At 37.6% G+C, this 14,686-nt stretch overlaps 1 protein-coding gene across 1 annotated transcript; it reads right to left on the bottom strand.

The window, feature by feature from the left end:
• Positions 1-7,851: 7,851 nt before the first annotated feature.
• LOC148481274 (olfactory receptor 10A3-like) lies at positions 7,852-8,787 on the bottom strand. The gene has a single exon (XM_088453729.1). The coding sequence runs from the start codon at positions 8,785-8,787 to the stop codon at positions 7,852-7,854; it is 936 nt and encodes a 311-aa protein (XP_088309855.1).
• Positions 8,788-14,686: the final 5,899 nt, after the last annotated feature.

Genomic DNA, 14,686 nt, shown 5'->3' with positions numbered 1-14,686 from the left:
ACAATACGTTGTCTCATAGGACGTTCTTGATTAGAGAAGCTAATCTTAGGTTTGGTCCCAAGATCCAAATGTTTGGAAAACTCAGTTCCCATTGAGTAATTTTGGGTTCTATGTTTCGACTCCATCCGATTTTCATGGATGGATTTAGGATCAGATTTGGTATGGAAATATTTATCATTCCTGTAATACTTATGTGTATATGTATTTACAGGAAAATTGTACTGTGTGTTTCTCTCGTTATTTCTGTTCTTATTATATGATCTAATCCTGTTCTCTTTATAATCGATTAGATCTCTCCTGAATTTTTTCTGTTTATTTTCTAGGAGTTGTTTCTCATATCTTTCTATTCTTTCACTAATAATCCAATCTTGTTCTATAAATTCTGCAGATTTAATAAAGGGATCCAGATCCTTATTCAGGTCCTCTATTTCCTTCTCACATTCCCGAACTTTTTCACATCTATATTTTATAACTAATTTCATAAGGGATAAGGAACAGGAATCTAGAGTTTTGTCCCATTCTAGTTGAAATTCTGAGCCCTCTGAAAAAATCGATGGTTTGGATAACCTGAGGCCCCGATGGACTATCCCCTTATCTAGATATTTCTCTAAATTCAAGCTATCTAACCAATGTTTAGATTCAGTTCTAAGACAATCTTCAAGTTTATATAACAATTTTTGCAAACTGATGTTACCAGGTTCTTTAAAAGTATCTGTATCAGATTCCCACTGAGTTAAGTAGGAGCGTCCCCTCAATTCTCTACTAGAATAACTGGTCATGACTGCTGCCACTGAAAAAGGACTATACAATATAAAGATGAAGGGAAAAAGGAAGGGGAGGATCAGTAGGCGCTGACAACCAAGCAGCTGGTTCAATGGAGTAGTCAACTCCCAACAAAAGCTTGTAACAAAAAAAGAAGGGTGTGAACCATGCTAAATATATCTAATGATTGTACTGATATATATAAATAAAAAGCACAAATAATACCTAGTTCAGATCAATGAATTAAGACATGAATAGTGATAATATTCTGTCAAACATAAACAATGAATATTCTATATGGCTAGATCGATATAATCAATATGTTTTATTCCTCAAAATATAAAAAGTACATTTATTGGTGTGCACAAGGAGGTTTAAACATATAATATGTAAACATACACAGGCACAGATAAAAGGTATATGTAAAAAGAGATCCTGAAATCAAGAGTCTCTAGGTATAGATGAGCAATTCCGTCCACAAGATGATAATTATATTAAAAATCTCTAAGAAAGAGTGATAGTCTCAATCCAAATGATGGTGACAATTTGGTGCCAACAATCACTGGCCTATGGGTGTCTCCGGAATAATGTCCAGCTATTATATTAATTACCAGACTCAATAGAAGCGTCCACAGCCCGGAAAGTTGTAAAATTCCTGCACTGGCGTGCTGACGATCTTATGCAGATTTAATAAAGGGATCCAGATCCTTATTCAGGTATATATGCACCAGGTTGTATGTTTTTTTGGGGATGAGTTTGTGGCATGGTGCTCCCTGGGTTGGTATGGCTGGGCTTCTTTGGGGGGGCCACACTAGAACACTCCACTTAGCACTTTATTAATACTTATTTTCTACTAATACTACTTTACTTAGCATTTAAATTACACCCTTCACCTTTGTATCACACCCTAATGCATAGGTTTATTAATATATTATTAATACTTACTAACACCTTTAGTTTAGTTTTTCACTGGTGTGCTGCCCTGGGGTGGCTGGCCTTTGCTGGCTTTTTAGGGTTCCGCGCCCCAGGCTTTAATCTAGAAGTAAAAACCTCCAGTATCAGAGATGCTGTGATGTGGCCTGGATGCTCACACATATCTTTGCAAATACAGTCAGGTGCATAAATATTGGGACATTGACAGAATTTTCATATTTTGGCCTCTATTCACCACCACAATGGCTTTGAAATGAAACAAACAAGATGTGCTTTAACTGCAAACTTTCAGATTTAATTTGAGGGTAATTACATCCAAATCAGGTGAACGGTGTAGGAATTACAACAGTTTCTATATGTGTCTCCCACTTTTTAAGGGGCCAAAAGTAATGGGACAAACTAAACAATCCTAAATCTAACTTTCACTTTTTAATACTTTGTTGCAAATCCTTTGCAGGCAATTACAGCATAAAGTCTGGAATGCATAGACATCACCAGACGCTGGGTTTCATCCCTGGTGATGCTCTGCCAGACCTCTACTGCAAATGTCTTCAGTTCCTGCTTGTTCTTGGGGCATTTTCCCTTCAGTTTTGTATTCATCAAGTGAAATGCATGCTCAATCGGATTCAGGTCAGGGGATTGACTTGGCCATTGCATAACATTCCACTTTTTAGCCTTAAAAAACTCTTTGGTTGCTTTTGCAGTATGCTTTGGGTCATTGTCCATCTGCACTGTGAAGCGCCGTCCAATGAGTTCTGAAGCATTTGACTGAATATGAGCATGTAATATTGCCCGAAACACTTCAGAATTCATTCTGCTGCTTTTGTCAGCAGTCACATCATCAATAAATACAAGGGAACCTGTTCCATTGGCAACCATACATGCCCACGCCATGACACTACCACCACCATGCTTCACTGATGAGGTGGTATGTTTTGGATCATGAGCAGTTCCTTTCCTTCTCCATACTCTTCTCTTCCCATCACTCTGGTACAAGTTGATCTTTGTCTCATCTGTCCATAGGATGTTGTTCCAGAACTGTAATGGCTTTTTTAGATGTTGTTTGGCAAACTCTAATCTGGTCTTCCTGTTTTTGAGGCTCACCAATGGTTTACATCTTGTGGTGAACCCTCTATATTCACTCTTGTGAAGTCTTCTCTTGATTGTTGACTTTGACACATATACGCCTACCTCCTGGAGAGTGTTCTAAATTTGGCCAACTGTTGTGAAGGGGTTTTTCTTCAACAGGGAAATAATTCTTCTGTCATCCACCACAGTTGTTTTCCGTGGTCTTCCGGGTCTTTTGGTGTTGCTGAGCTCTCCAATGCGTTCTTTCTTTTTAAGAATGTTCCAAACAGTTGATTTGGCCACACCTAATGTTTTTGCTATCTCTCTGATGGGTTTGTTTTGATTTTTCAGCCTAATGATGGCTTGCTTCACTGATAGTGACAGCTCTTTGGATCTCATATTGAGAGTCGACAGCAACTGATTCCAAATGCAAATGTCACACCTAGAATCAACGCCAGAAGTTTTACCTGCTTAATTGATAATGAAATAATGAGGGAATAGCCCACACCTGTCCATGAAATAGCTTTTGAGTTGATAGTCCCATTACTTTTGGCCCCTTTAAAAAGTGGGAGGCACATATAGAAACCGTTGTAATTCCTACACCATTCACATGATTTGGATGTAATTACTCTCAAATTAAATCTGAAAGTCTGCAGTTAAAGCACATCTTGTTTGTTTCATTTCAAAGCCATTGTGGTGGTGAATAGAGGCCAAAATATGAAAATTATGTCAATGTCCCAACATTTATGCACCTGACTGTATATACAGCTAAGAACTCTGATTTATCTACCACCATGTAGTTTTTCATGTCTTATTGCTGATATCATACTGAGTGCTGGGGGATACCATTTTTGTCTTCTGTAACCATGCATGCAATACCTTCTCATTCTGAGCCTAGATGCGTCACCTCTAATTAGGGAAATTAGAGCACAAAAAGAACACTAAGGGGTATATTTACTAAAGTGAGAGTTTTTAAAAGTGGAGATTTTGCCTGTAGTAACCAATCAGATTCTACTTAACTTTTCACTAGCACCTTCTAGAAGATAATAGTTAGAATCTGATTGGTTGCTATGGGCAACATTTCCATTTCTAAAAACTCTCACTTTAGTAAATTTACCCCTAAGGCTGAACAATTGTGTGATCACAAACTTCACAGGTTCCTGAGGAAAGTCTAAGGATCTCCACAAGTGCTATGTGTGAGTTTGACATTTTTGATTCTGACGCCGTAATCCTAGAGAAGTCTCCTTCCCACATTACAGAACCCCCTGCAAATGTGAGGATGAGTAGTAGTAATAAATGTGATGATGATGGTTTAGACATTTAAATTAGGAGGAATTTGATGGTGAGTTTGTTGATCAAGAACAAGTTGATTAAATTCAGGAGGATGATTTTGTTTGTGTCTAAGTAAGTCAGCCATCAGTAGCAGCACGTCATGCCTGTGACAAAAGGTGCATGGTATTGAAAAATTGTGGGGAAGGGAGTGCATGGGAGTACAAAATAGGCAAATCAGGGTGTGTGTATTTATTTAATAAATATTTGATCTACGGTGTGTAGGTCCTGTTTATCTTTTAATATTTATTTTACAGATGGACTACAGGTGCCAGTGGACCTTGATGTTCAGGCATGCTTGCACTTGTAGTTCTAAAATGTGCCATCCTGCCTTGGCAGGCTTGCTGGGGCCAGTAGTGTAGTTCACCCACAAAATAAATATTATTTATTATACTTACCATTAGGGTATGAAGAAGAACAGTGCTATTGGTACTAGGGCTCTTAGGACCTAGGTGGGGTGGGGCCGCATGTATTTTTGGAAGGCCCCACACTCCTGGGGGAACAACCCCAGTCCCAACAGTCTAGAATTGATGAAATGATGGTGGTTGCAACCCCTTTATGGTTCCACTAACCCTGGGAGGTCAAGAATAGCTCTGGTATCAGAAGAATTAGGGGAACCCAATACACATTTTCCAATACCAGTCTAGACACAAGTGTTAGGGCTGGTTAAGCTTACAGGGGAACCCTACATGTTATTCTTTAACCCTTTCACGTATCTGTTTTCTCAAAGATAGCGCAGGTAAAAAAAAAAATCCAGGAAAGTAATGTTTTAGGGCATAATATTAGATCTCTTGATCAAATACTCAATTTATTTTTTTCACAGTTGATATAAATCATATGTCCACTTCAGTGTAAGTTGTGCAATAGAAAGGTCCATAGCCTTTCTTGAGAAAAATAGGTAAAATTTAAAAAAACAAATATCTTTGTTTTAATCATGTTGCTTAAATATTTTTGAAAAAAAAACTTGCATAGTTAAAATCCTGTTCCACGATAATATGGCAATTTTTTAAAGTTGCTGGTGCATGTTGTTAACTCCTGGGGACATGTGTATACCTTCTTTAGTTTTACATAAAAAACAATAATATTATAACTTTTGTGTTTTATGATAAGCCCATAAGACTAGTATTTTTTTTTTTTAATTTTGCATTAGGTTGTCAGAATTAATTCATGAAAGTGTTAAATTATTTATTTAAATGTGTACAATAAAATAAGGAGCACAGTGAGATAGTTGCATTAGCAGCTATCTTGCTGGCCTCTGGGTTGTCTATAATTAATTGCAAGTTTCCATCACGATTCCAGCTTTCTTCAAGCTCACACACTATTACATCCGGCAAGTTGTATGGTTAACATTAGTTACACCTGGAGGGCAAAGGTAATCTCACCCAAAAATTGCTACTTTCACAAAAACAAACTATTACATTACCCCCCTTGGACTGGTCAGCTCAAATCTTTTTGTTAATAAATACATCTGCATGATGTATAAGCCTGAAGAAATTGAAACTTCAAGGCAGAGCCTGGTGCTATACATAATAAGATAGCTGGGTATGGTAAGATTAAGTTTATTGTTCTGTTGGTGGCCATAGTTAGGCAACCAATGAGAGTTTAAGGGGAGGGAGTTTTTGGCCTAAAATAGGACTTTTTGTCTGGAAAAATTTCCACCCTCCCTGCCCTGACTGTGTTGAGTTTGTTGTTTTGTCTTGTTTTGTTGTGTTGTGTTTGGGATGGTAAAGTGCTGCAAACAGTGGACATTGTAGTGCACATTTGGTTGAGAGTAGAAATGTGTGCTGATGATCCCCTTGTATTGGTTTTGGATCTGGATTCATCTTTTTGTTTTGGTTTTCTAAAACCACCCAAAAGTATTTTGGGTCTATAAAGACTTTAAAAACAACCAAAATCATGTAATATGTACAATCCAAAACCCGAAATCTGGATTGAAAATTGGAATTCTGAACCGCAGTAAGATCAGAACTGCAACTCGGATTTATCTGGATCTTCTCAGGAGATCAGAACTGCGACTAGGCTCTGTCCGGATGCACAAAATTCAGATTCCGATTTTTCGAGACTGGAACCGCACATCTCTAGTTCATAGTAATGTCTATATGTATATGGAGATACAATATTTTAGGAAAGGGAAAGTAAGAAGGCACTCATTTGTAGACTATGTTGCACAGGTATACCCCCTTTTTTATGTTAGTAGAATCCCAATATTGGACCTCTGTTTGCGTGTGCTTTAGTCTGGAAATTCTTATATTGTTGTTAAGTATCAAGGTTTCTACCACTATAGAAAATTAATAAAATATTTGGAAACATCTAATAGTTAAAACCATCTCAGTACTAAAATTCACAAAGACGTTGGCAACTATGAAATGCAATTAAAGCTCCACTTAGTCATTTGCAGTTCCTATGATGTGTAAGTCTCTTGAACACTGCAGCCTCATATCACTGACATATTCTACCTTTTATTTGGAGAGTTTTGTTATTCTATATCACCAGGGCCAGATTAACAATGGGATGAATGGACCTACAGCTTCAGGCCACCATGTTAAAAATTGGCCCATTGTCATTACACCTTGAAAATTACCATCCTCCCTCCTGGCCACATGGTCGGTTACAAATTCTAAAAGAATATTAAAATAGTATTTCTATTTCACTCCTAACATGATACAGGTTTTCTACTTTTACGTGTATCGGGAGACATTGGGGATAGCAATCTCAACTTGATTATGCTTTCTTAATTGATATAATTAGTGATCTTTGGTAGGGGCAGATTCTGAATTGGGAGCAAAGCAAAAAAGAGCAAGTAACTGTGCATCTTGGTAAAGCATGCTGTACTGCAGATGGGGACAAATTTAAAATGTGCAGAAAGATATAGAAGTGGGAGAGGCATGTCCAAACTCAAATCTAAAATGCAGTGTAAAATTAAGCTGTCCAGTATTTGTGGGCAACATGCAAAAGCAGCTAGTATTTACCCTGCATGGAAAAATAATAAATGCATTTGCTCCCCTTACATTGACACATATGGGCTTATGTAATTGGTTGTGAGCTGCTGCAACCTCTGTTGGAATTCATGCAAGTATTCCCATATTTTAAAAGCAGCAATCATTCTAAAGGCAAAGCCAGCTTGCTTTTGCCTTTTTAATTATTGCCGCTTTAAAAATACGCGAAGACTCGCATGAATCCCCGCAGCCGTTGCAGCTTGCAACCTATTACATAAGCCCTCATGGTTTGTTCCAGATACAAAGCTACTTGCTTATTTATTTTTTTAAATTTGCTTTCATCTCAGAATCAACCCTCTAGTGCAGTCATTCCCAACCTCAGTCCTCAAGGCACACTAACAGTCCTGGTTTTAGTGATAGCCATGCTGCAGCACAGATGGTTAATCAAATTAACTGGGATACTAATTAAGACACCTGTGCTCAAGTATGGCTATTCTTAAAACCAAGACTGTTAGTGTGCCTTGAGGACCATGGTTGGGAACCCCTGCTCTAGTGTCTAGAAGGTTACCCAATTACTACGTGAGAGGTACTTCAAAGATCACCAAAGTTCTTAATCACAAAATCAAAATACTAAGTCAAGTGAGTATTATGAGGCAATGGATTTACTGTATAATGATGGCTTTCAGAGTGTGGGACGAGCATCAAGGTAATTTGTATGGAGATGGCACTAAACAGTTTAAAGATAAAAAATATGTAATGCTAATTATAACTATAATAAACATACAAACATATAAAAGTATCATTAGCTTTTCTTCAAGTATCCTCATTTTCCTCTTGTCATCCTAATGAGAACTCTAAATGATTTTATGAAAACTATCTTCACATCTTTGTTTCTCAATGTATATATAAAAGGATTCAACAATGGGGTTATAACTTTGTATATTAGGGCAAAGAATTTCTCATATCTGCTGCCATTTGGATATACATAGACAATAATGCCCGTGCCAAAGAAAAGGCTGGCTACAATAAGGTGTGAAGAACAGGTGGAGAAGGCTTTATGTTTACCTTCTCCGCTCTTGATCTTTAAGATTGTGATTATGACATGTATATAGTACACTATAATGATGACAAAGGGGAAAAGCACCACAAAGATGGCTGTTATGCTCGTGATTAGATTGCTGATGAAGGGATCAGAACATGCTAAACTCTGTAGTGGAACCAAATCACAACAGAAATGGTTGATCATGTTAGGACCACAGAATTCTAAGCGAGCTGTGAAGATGGTGGGGATGGAAGCAGCAACAAACCCAACAATCCATGGGAGTATGGCAAGTTTTATAAATGCGCGGTTCATTACCGCATAGTAATGCAAAGGGTTAGTAATGGCTAAGTGTCTGTCAAAGACCATAATAACCAGGAGATAACATTCAACAATCCCCGTCATGTCAGTACAGTACAGTTGGATAAAGCAGCCAACAAATGATATCCTGTTTTTACCTGCAATGAGGATATCCAAAAGTTTTGGGGCAATGATAGAGATAAATATAATTTCCAAAATGGCAAATGTACTGATAAAAAAGTACATTGGCTTATGAAGAGAAACATCAAACTTAATTAGCAAATATATGATAATGTTCCCAACAATGCATGTGTTGTATATTACTAAAACCACAATGAAAAGCAAAATCTGGAATTGATGAAGCTCTTGAAAAGCTAGTAGAATAAATTCAGTAACAATTGTACTGTTAACTTGTGCCATATTCAAACTAGATTTCTGTGAGGGAAGAAAAAGAAGAAAAAATCATGAAAAATAACATTGTTGGTTTTACTTTTATTTAGAGATGTGCGGGTTCGGTTTTACTCGGATATGTTCCGATCTCAAAAACAGCATCTCATTGGCTATCGGCTATCAGGTATTTTGGATAGCCAATAAAATAAATCCGAATTTATCCGAACTTGCGATAATTATGGCGAAAAGAACCCACACATATCTACTTTTATTTAACTTTTCAAAATTGTAAACAAGATGATTATGTACTTTGAACAACCAATTAGTTATCTGTGTTATCAACATGTACAGTAAATAAAAAATATTATGGTCCACTATAATTGACTGAGAAAAGATATAGTGGGAGATTTATCAAAACTTTCAAAAAAGTGGGGGTGTTGTACATAGTATCCAATCATATTCTTCCTATAATTTTATAATGTGGACTAGATAAATAATAGCGTGAATATACTTGTTTGCTCGGTAACACCTGCACTTGTCCTTTTTAGAAGGTTTGATCCATATAACTCAAAGTCACACTTTTATGCTTACAATTAGATACATTATTTATGCATTTTTATGGGATGTATTTATTAGACTGGTGGCCCTGATGCCGCCGGTCTCAATACCAACAGGGGAATCTTGACAAGGGACTTAAGATAGGTGTTAAAATACCAACAATCCCGATGGCCGAACACCAAAGGATGCCAGCCCAAAGGAGGTAAGAAAAGAAAAATGGTAGTTGCTCAGATCAGCTTAATTGCATAACACAGCATGGTGCTTGTAAAGGGCGGGGTTTACTCTGAACACAGAAAAAAAAAGAAATTTGCCCTCCAGCACACTGCAGCAAAAACAATACTTAAATCCTACATAATAATAGAGATTTAGAGGTATTGGTTACACATATTTGCAAATATATGAATAAGCGCCAGGCCAATCATCAAGGCTCCTCTATACTGGCGTCCCTAATATTAAGGGGCTCACGTCCGAGAAACAAGGCACCCCAAAAAAAATTCCAACCAAGGGCCATCCCCAGGGCATCACACGAAAAAGGGAAAAAGGTGATAGTGAAATATGTAGAAAAGATGTGTAAAGATAAATCAATAAGTGTTAATGAAATGATAAAGAATTAAAATGACATATATAATGTACAAACAAATAGATAAGTGATAAAAGTATTCTAAGTTAGAATTAGGTAAGTTAGCTCTCAGCTTACATATGTACTGTTATCATGCAGTACATCAATTGTAATTATATGACCCAGAGTGGGTGCTACCATTATGTAGCAATAATTATTTTGGGGTGAGCGTTTGGGAGTGGGGCCCCCGGGGGGGTTCTGACTGGGCCTTTCTCATGGCATCACCACTTAATTCACATAGAATACTTTTATCACTTCTCTATTTGTTTGTACATTATATATGTCATTTTTATTCTTTATCGTTTCATTAACACTTATTGATTTATCTTTACACATCTTTTCTACATATTTCACTATCACATTTTTCCCTTTTTCGTGTGATGCCCTGGGGATGGCCCTTGGTTGGAATTTTTTTTGGGGTGCCTTGCTTCTCAGACGTGAGCCCCTTAATATTAGGGACGCCAGTATAGAGGAGCCTTGACGATTGGCCTGGCGCTTATTCATATATTTGCAAATATGTGTAACCAATACCTCTAAATCTCTATTATTATGTAGGATTTAAGTATTGTTTTTGCTGCAGTGTGCTGGAGGGCAAATATCTCTTTTTTTCTGTGTCCAAAGGAGGTAAGTCCAGGAAGTGCTTAGTGTTAGCTGCGGGGGGGTTTAGGGAGCATAACAGGGTTAGGTTTTGGGGGAAGGTTAGGGTTAGGCACTAAGGGGTGGTTTAAGTTTAGGCACTAAAGGGGAGGGTTAGGGTGCATGGTGTAGAGGGTTAGGGTTAGGCTACAAAAAAGGGTGGGTTAGGATAAGGGGGGTAAGGGGAAGGGTAAGTATACTAACCCGAACCCTGTCAGAATACCAACCATTGCGTTGCCTCTGTCGGTATTCTGACTGGAGGCATCCCGACAGCCAGCATTACATACCCATTACTTTTTTTATAAGGTTCCCAAATGTTACAAAACACATTTATAAGGTAATTTTTTATATCATTTTTTATCTCCTTTTTATCCATAAGTAAGTTTGGGTAGGAAAACTTGTGCCAATCAAGTCAGAAGAAGAAGAACACCAGCTGAGATCACAAAGAAAAATCATATATTATTATTTATTAACAGTTTCTTATATAGCGGAGAATATTCCATTAAACTTTACAATTGGAAAGAACATTAGTAGAACAAAACTGGGTAGTAACAGACAGACATAAAGATAAGAGGGCCTGCTCGCAAGCTTACAATCTATAGGGAAATAGGTGTTGATACACAAGGATAGGTGCTACATATTGCAAATTGGTCCAGCCAGATTGCAGATGTTCTTGGGGAGCTATATGATCCAGTCACACAGAAAAGTTGACACAGGGTTAGAAGTATGTGAAAGTGAAGAAAGAGAGAATATGTGAGGTTATGTATGGACTTGTAAGAAGGGATGTAATTAAATGGAATCTATGCAGGTTATGTTGGCAGTTCTGGAATCTGATAAGCTTGTTTGATGAGGTGAGGTTTTTTTTAGTTGTGACCAGATTATTCACTACCTTAGTCATTGCTGTCTCAGTGGATTGTTGGGAATGAAAGCCTAACTATAGTGGGTCCAATAAGTTGTGAGAGTTTAGAAAGTGTGTTAGGCGAGTGTAGGCAAGTCTCAACAGTAGCTTGGAAGCAGCATGGGAGCTGGGGTGGTAATTTGAGCTAGAGTTCGGGAGTAATCACTGCATGCTTGCACAGTGATGGAAAGATACCAGTAGAGAAAGGGAGATTACAGATTTTAGTTAAGGGTGGGATGAGCACAGGAGACAGAGCTTTACTGATTTGTGAGGCTATAGGATCAAGAGGAGAGGAAATAGAGTAGGAAGATCAGATGAGTGTTTGAATATTATCAATCTTGTCCTTTAAATAGGAAGCAAGATCTTGTGCACAGATAGTAGCAGGTGGGTTGGGTGAAGGAGGGGTAAGAAGCAATTTAAATATATTAAAAAGTCGTTTGGAGTTATAGGCTTTGGCAGAGATGAGAGATTGGAAATATGTTTGTTTGGCAGTGTCCAGAGCATTATAATTAGAGTGGTAGATAGTCTTATATGTGAGGAAGTCACTTGGAGAGTTACACCATTGATGTTCTACTTTACATGAGAGTTTTTGTAGGGGTCTTGTTAATTTAGAATGCCACGGTTGACGTCTAAGTCTATGTGGAGTGTGATGGGTAGCTGGAGTCACTTCTAGGCTATTTCTAGGGTCTGGTTCAGGTGTGATACAGTTATCTCATTAGAAGTGAACATATCAATTGGTAAGAGTAGTTGTTGCAGAGTGGTGGCTAGATGTTGAAAATTAATAGCATTAATAATTCTGCAGGTTTGAGGAGGCTTGGTAGATTTGATTGACATTGTGATTGACATAATGGAGGAGAGTATGCAGGTGATAAGGGTGTGATCTGAGAGAGGGAAAGGAGAATGAATGAATTCAGAAACTGAGTATAGTCTGGGGAATACAAGATAAAGACAGTGGCCCTCCTGATGAGTAGAGGAGTCAGTCAATTGGGAGTGGCCAAGAGAGGAAGAGGCAAAAAAATCTTCCAGAAATTGTTGGGGTGGCCCAGGTGGGTGATAGATAGCAGCAATGTGCAGATGGAAAGGGGTGAAAGTCCAGATAAAATGTACTTCAAATTATGTAGATGTGAGTGATGATACCTGTGGGAGAACAGGGTTTGTGAAATATTGGGACAGTAATATTCCAACCCCACCTCCTTTACTATTACCATGCCTGGAGGTGTGTGTGTGAAGTGTATGCCACCATATGAGAGTGCTACAAGAGAGGAGGTGTCCGATTGTGTGAGCCATGTTTCTGTTATCGCCAGAAGGTTGAGGTTATTTGAAAAAAAAGAGGTCATGGATGGATGTTAGTTAATTGCAGACAGAGCATGCATTCCATAAGGCACATTTTAGTGTTATGGAGGGTGACGGTAGGCATGTGATGTATCTGAGGTTTGCTGGATTTATATTCCATTGTGAGTGGGGCATGTTGGTGGAGCCTGGATTTGGTGATAAGTCACCAGCTAATAGAAGTAAAAGGAGAGAGATATAAATACAGTGGTGGCAGGTTTATGAAAGTTTTTTATGGCAACAGGTTGCGGGTGTTATTGTCCATGTATATAGAGAAGTAAAAAGCTCATGTGTGTTCATAAGAGGGGAATAGATTATTGAGGCTGCAATGTGTACAGAGTGGTGAGATCCAGGCAGAGTGAAGGATGTAATAGCCTTAGGGAAAATACCATGGAGTGAAATAAGAAAAAAAACAATATTTGGTACTGTACATGGTGATTTTGAATAAAAGGAGAAATTTTAAGAATAGTGCATAAACAAATATAAAGTTTGCTATAGAAATTACCTGATCTCAGATGTTGTTTAAAGTTTGTTCAACTGTTTTTTTTAACTGTTCGGTTTGGATAATTTGTGAATAGAATACTTTTTGAAGAGAATACTTTGTGAATTGAAAGCACAGCTCAAATCGAGCACAGCTCTCCTTGATGTGACTATTTAAGGTGCCTACACACACAACGATTTTTTGAACGATTATCGTTTAACGATAATCGTTTGAAAAAATCTTTCACTTTCTGAGTCAAACGATTAACGATTATTGTTCATGCACATTCACGTTTGTAGTTTGTAGTTCAGTCAGACTTGTCAACTCAACGATTTTCATTAAGTTAATATGCAAAAATCATTTGTAGTTCATAAAAATCGTTCATTACATTTAAATGAACATAGTAAATCAACAACTTTAGTAAATGATTTTAGTTCATTTTTTCAAGGTAGAAAATCGTTTACTAAAATCGTTCATTAACTCAGTCATTGTGTGTGTATGCACCTTAAGAAATCCTGTGGCTTATTAACACTGGCTACATCTGAGACAAATGTCTATCTGATCCTAAGTTGTAAATTGCCCTGTGTTTGACTATGTAAACAACAGCCCAGTAGGCCATCATAAACTATGCTTCACTGAAAAATCTCAAAAACAGGTAATGACTATTGCTTCAATTTAAGAAATTACATACATTTAGATTAGATTGATTGCATAAAATTCAGAGAGTATGAAGATTGCAGGATGGTGGATATCACATACCTGACAGATGAAAAAAGGAAAATGGTTAGGTCCAGATAAATGGAAACTGTTTTTTCAACTGTTCAATTTGGATACTTTGTGAATAGAATACTTTGTGAATGAAAGCACATCTTAATTATTCCAGGAGGTTACTCTATGGTCCTTGTGGTAGGCACCAATATCTTGTGATGCAGTTAGAACTGGACTACCTGAGACAGGGTGTAATGTTTGTACAATATATGCGCTTACCATAGGGAGTTGTAGTGGCTATTTTGGGTCATGGAATGGAAACCCTGGATTTCTTTAGGTACCACACAATATGGTGATGTGCTTTAAGACAAGGATTGTACAGGATGCTGACCTAGGTTAGTCTTGACCTAGGCTAGCCATCTACTGACTGACATGGTGGTGGCCACCAAACAACTTGAATTGAGGACTGGTAAAACATATTCAAAGGGGTAATTAACAATGGTTCACAAATGGCTAAACAAAGAGGTAACTAGCACACAGTATAATTAGAACACTCAGGTCAGTACACAGATTCTTAGGGCCTGACTCTTAGATGGGAGTTAAAATAGATTATGTTGCATGGAATTCTGTTGTGTAAATCTTTCTGAAAGGCTAATTTAGTCAAATAAATGTACTTTATGAGAGATAATGATGTTTTTGA

The sequence above is a fragment of the Taudactylus pleione genome, unplaced genomic scaffold (assembly GCF_031769625.1).
Source record: "Taudactylus pleione unplaced genomic scaffold, aTauple2 ptg000587l, whole genome shotgun sequence".
NCBI lineage: Eukaryota > Metazoa > Chordata > Amphibia > Anura > Myobatrachidae > Taudactylus > Taudactylus pleione.
This window is presented reverse-complemented; position numbering and strand designations above follow the sequence as displayed.